The sequence below is a fragment of the Tigriopus californicus genome, chromosome 4, assembly GCF_007210705.1.
Source record: "Tigriopus californicus strain San Diego chromosome 4, Tcal_SD_v2.1, whole genome shotgun sequence".
Taxonomy (NCBI): Eukaryota; Metazoa; Arthropoda; class Copepoda; order Harpacticoida; family Harpacticidae; genus Tigriopus; species Tigriopus californicus.
The window spans coordinates 12,758,089-12,763,302 of record NC_081443.1 but is presented as its reverse complement, the minus strand read 5'-3'; the positions used below and the strand labels follow the sequence as shown (position 1 = coordinate 12,763,302).

The window sequence follows — 5,214 nt, the reverse complement described above, 5'->3', positions numbered from 1 at the left end:
TCGACTTGTACAGAGTTAGCATCGTGATGCTATCTCTGGACTTAAACGTGCGATATATCCAACCACACATTTGAAAAGCCTTACCCACCTTCAGCTGGATATGCTCATCGAACTTTCCATTATTTTGGAGGACTACACGAAGTTTGACGGTTCAGATGTGCGAAAGAGCTGAACTGAGTCATTGGGAAGAATACCAATTGGTGCAACCGTCTCGAATTTCTGCTCGACGTACGAACAACATTTTTTGTCAGAGTCTAACACATCCATAGGGAACTTGGAATCTGATGACAATTTTCTTTGAGAGAACATATATAAGGGACTTTGATCACTTTGAACCATTGTTACTTAACGGAGTGGGCCATATCTAACATCTGGTTTGGCAAAGATTTTAGTACAGAATAAGGACACCTAAAGCATCGCATTTGCAACACAGAATATAACTATTTCTTTTTTGTCAGGGGTTAGCAGATTAACTGTAGTAATTTCGGTAGTAATTGGGAGAAAAACTATGTTTCCGACAAGAAACTTGACATGACACAGTATTAGTTCTCATATCCAGTCAGGTCAAGCATTTATCACCAGGGTCTGCACACATTTTCATTATTTCCTTTTTTACTTCTGTTCGAACTTAAGGCAACAACAACTTTTGCCTTTCCCAAGAAAAGAATGCATGTAAAAGGTGTTGGAATCTCGGTAATTTAGATCCAATCTATTTCCATTTTCAAAAATCAATTGCTATCGTAAAGAAAAATATTTCATTGCACGATTAAGAAGTACTTCTATTAATGCAAACAAATAATCTCTTAAACCATTGTTACCTGATCCAACAATTCACAAACAAGTATGTGTATGTAAAGTGCTTTTATAATTCGTTGTCGGGTTATGTCAAAACCATGCGAAAGTTAATAAACTTGTTGACATTTAGAGTGACATATACTACTTGACTTGCAGTCGTAAATGTTTGAGTGAGCTTTGTCAACTGGTGCTCCCAAAATCGAAACCTGTCTTTTATAGCACTGAAGACATTCAATTAACATCAATCGTGGGTTCATTGTGGGGTGAAATTTTCCGGCGAATAAAATTAAACTGGGCCCAAAAGGAGACAAATGTAAGATGAATAACGAACGATGGTTGGTTAAATAACACAAAAAATTCACGAACTGAGAAATTTTATTTCAAATTGATGAAAATTGCAAAAATCGATGAATTGTGGGGCTGACTTATCATGGTCTTCATAAACAAGGTTTTATTAGAAAGACTAAGAGACTGCACCTAGCTTGGGCCAAATTTGCTCTTGCTAATTATATACGCATCTACTCATGAAAGTTGCTTACTCTTATCAGTCATTACTAGATCTTCAAAAGTTTTCAATATTTATGACCTCTTTAGCCGGGAAAAAAATTGGGCCAAATTTTCAATTTTCCCGTTATTTGCCATTTTTCACTTTTTATACTCTTTTTCGAATTTTTTATTAACTGGTTTCAGATTTAAGCACATTTTAAACTGTTTTATTATTTGGGTCCTTCTTATTCTTAACATGTTCATCCCACCTTTTTTTCGTCTTTCGTGCAACATGATCAGATGAAGAATAAAACCCACCCAGAGGTTTTAAGTAGTTACAACTTTTTTTAAGTGTTTGGGGTTTCACAGGCTTTACAAAACGCTACAAAGAATGTGCAATCCCCGGTACTACTAAAAAAGAAGCTTGGGATTTGGCTACTTGTTACCACTTAAACTTTACACAAATTTGAATATCAAGTTCTACTCCAAGTTTTCTGTTTGGTTAAGTCAGCAAAAAAATGGAGGCACAGTTGAGTTATACCTGCCCTCGTGAGTTTGATCCAAGCAAATACTGAAATCATTTAATGAACAAAAGTGCTCTATGCAATAACACCGCGCTTCAGAAGAGAATCAATTGCATACAATAACATCCGTGTCAATTAGAGAAGTGCCATAATGTCGAATATTGCAAAAAATGCAAATGTTCAATGAATGACTTAGCAAAGGCAGTTGTGTGCCTAGCATCTTGTAAGGGAAAAAAACTCCAGCGAAAAGTCAAAAAACCTTTCTCGCCATTATTACAGCTTTTTGCATTTTTAGACTTCTTTTGCCATTTCACAACTTATTTTCACATTTTAGCAACTTATTAGCAAAACCTATTAAAAACTCTTTTTGTTTGAGGTCTAGTCATTAACCTCACGTGTATACCTAAATCATGCTCATGCAATGTCTAGGACTCTTAGATATAAATATCATAAAATAAAACCCACACTCGTAAATGTTTGATCCACGTTTTTCCAATGTTCATTGGGTCGTTTGAACTCGCAAAATTTGTCACATGGTCCAAAATTTGAGAATCTTGAAGGTTTTGAAAGTTATATGTACCTGAACGAGAGTGACAAGAGAGCACCAGCAACTTGGTTAAATGTATTGATCATGAATGCTGATCGGATATTACCTTAAAAAAAGATCGTTTATGAACACCTGGATGGAGCCATCCATATCTTACCTGAGCGGAGAGTTTCAAAGGTTCCCCTTGGTCCAAAGTGACGGGGTTCGAACTGGATTCCAAAGTGCTCACAAAGGCTCGAGCCGTGTTTAATCTCATCAAGTAGAGATCGTGTTGGAACACCCTGTGCATCAAGAGTGAGTTCTCTCGTTCGCGAGCCGTTTGATCCACAAAAAGCTTCGTTTTCTTCGGGATATTCAACTTGGCCTACCAAGAACAGACAATCATTATTGAGGACTATTGTACATTGGATCTATATATATATCTATCTTTCTATCTATGGGGACCATTAGCGATAGAGATTTGCGCTGTGAGAGGACAATTGCCTTCCAAAGATGGAACCATCTGCTATTCCAGACATGTAACATGCTTTCATGTTTAATTCAAAGCCACGACAAGAAAGGGAGCGAAAGACAGAATAGTGGGCCTTCAAATGAAAGAGCCTTTCAGCCTTGCCAATGAGAAACTAAGAGAACCAAAGGGCAAGGCTCGGATCCATCTGGTACGGCAGCTTTCTTTTCAGGCACCTGCCTAGCCTAAGTGTGTCTTCAAGTTACCCAGTCCAATATATGGATGGGTGCTGAAGGCCATTTACCATGAAGCAATCATTTGAAACATATCGTGTGAAACACAACAAAAGGATCTCACGTTATTGGCATTGTTATTGATGACCGTGCCTGGGCCTGAAGTGGATTCGCTCTTTTCGAACTGAGCGGTTCGTTTGAGGATCTTTACGGAAAGGCCTCCGCCTGATGTGATCAAAACCAAGGAGTTGTCCTCTCGACCAAATTTTCCAAACTTCATGGCAGACACGGAGTCATTCATGCTGAAGTGCAAGAAGAAGAATAAACGCCTTTTTGCAACGCGTTCTGACCAGAGTACACGAGTGAATACAAATAGTGGTATTGTTAGAACAGTAGGATCGTAATACTATCATACCTAGGTCAAATATCAGTTGGCATTTGCAACACCAGCCACGCTAATTGTAATTTACTACTCTGCAGCATACAACTGGAAAGAAGAGCCTTGCGAATCGGCTCAATTGTTCGAACTGTTATGCATTTGTTAAGCCAACCAATCCTTTAGGGTTGTTTTTTCCAAGTGTCAGTTTTTGATATAACAAACAAGTACTTTGTTGGCGATATCTTCTACAATGTTTTGAGCTTGCATTTTGAGGACGAGGCAGACGATTGTTGAATTTGATAGACCTGCTTACAGGAATACAACTTCAATAAAGATTGGAATATATACTGTTTATGAGATGTGGACTGCGAACGCAAGCAAAACTTTCTTATCTGCTAAATTATTCCAAATTAGCAGTTGATACGACCTCAAGATCTTGTTGAATAGATGGACTTGGCCAGTTTTGAGCCCAAATCGATGTTTAGGGAACTCAGGATGTAAATCCAAAGCTATGTTGTAAACACGTTTGGCCTCTTCTTGGTCAGCTACATAAGCTTTTGACATTACAGCTTAAAACGAACCAATTTAAAAGTAAGTGGTATAAGAATGACCTGCCTTTAATTGAGGAGATCTAAATTCCTTATTTTATTACTCTAATTCGAAAAGTGGCTCAGGGTCGTTATGACCAAGAGCAGGCCGGTTTGCCGGAAGCTCGTTCCCAGTCCATATTTCTAGAAGTTCGTGGATAGTTCATCGTTAATATTATAAGAGTGTCGATTACGTAGATGCCACCAATTGGTCAGACCTGGTCAGGCTTTAGTTATACAATATATTTTCTACGATAGACTTGCTTTAACTGACAAAGTGTACTGGACTTTAATGAGCGATGAATATTTTGTATGCTTGAGTCCGTTCCCTTTTGTAATGAATGTTGCCAATGAAGTGGGTTTAGAAACTTTTCAAAAATCAAAGATGGCTGACAATTCATTGGCAATCAGTAAGAAAAACGGATAAAAAGCGGTCCTTGGAAAATTATTCATTTGTCGTACAGTAACATCACCTCTGATATATTTGTGATTCTTGAAAAGCTAAAGCAACTGAAACCGGTCTCATTTTGCTTGAGACATAAAACTTCTTCTATTCAAAATTGAACCAGGGCTTCGTTCCCAAACTTATTTTTATGTCAATTACTCAATTTTGAGAGTCGAGCCACAGGGCCCATCTGGAAGCCAGGATAGAATTAGTTTTTGCATTTGATTTTGCTAGATATTGTTTCAGCGGTAGATCTTTGTAAATTTCGCTTCATTCCGCTTCGCGAAAAAACTTTGACATGAAGCGACTCGGAGTAAACTTTTTTAGCATCTCTCTCTCTCTCTCTGTAACTTCGCAACAGCATTAAGACACGACTAGGCAACAACATTCTTGTCCATCTCCGACTTTTCCACAGTATCATGGCCCAATATAGTCCGAACCTCTCCCTTTCCCCCAAATATCAATATCCTTCTCGATTGACAAATTTGTTAGGGAAAAATAACATGAATGCACGATAATGTAGCCCAACCTCAAATGCAGTTTTGGAAGAGCATCAAGTCATGAAATGTCATCGGTTCACTACCAACAACGCTAAAACATCAATGCTTTTTGTCTCATTTGAAGCATCCGGGAACAAAGAATCAATTCAAAACGAATGAAAGGCCCCCGAAACGCATATAAACCGTACTCACGTGAAACAATCAACCACGTGTTTGTCGTTGAAAACCAAGACTTGGTTGCTTTTCAACCCGACCGCCGTGAATTGGACT

The 5,214-nt window shown here is 38.2% G+C and overlaps 1 protein-coding gene across 3 annotated transcripts in view; it reads right to left on the bottom strand.

The window, feature by feature from the left end:
- The window catches only part of LOC131879800 (Bardet-Biedl syndrome 1 protein homolog), a 21,982-nt gene that overhangs the window by 5,823 nt on the left and 10,945 nt on the right, over positions 1-5,214 (bottom strand). For all 3 annotated transcript variants that reach the window (XM_059226217.1, XM_059226218.1, XM_059226216.1), the window contains 3 exons: positions 5,137-5,214; positions 3,158-3,335; positions 2,510-2,716 (listed from right to left, as the gene is read on the bottom strand). In XM_059226217.1, coding sequence (XP_059082200.1) covers positions 2,510-2,716; positions 3,158-3,335; positions 5,137-5,214 — 463 coding nt within the window. The remainder of the gene's footprint in view (positions 1-2,509; positions 2,717-3,157; positions 3,336-5,136) is intronic.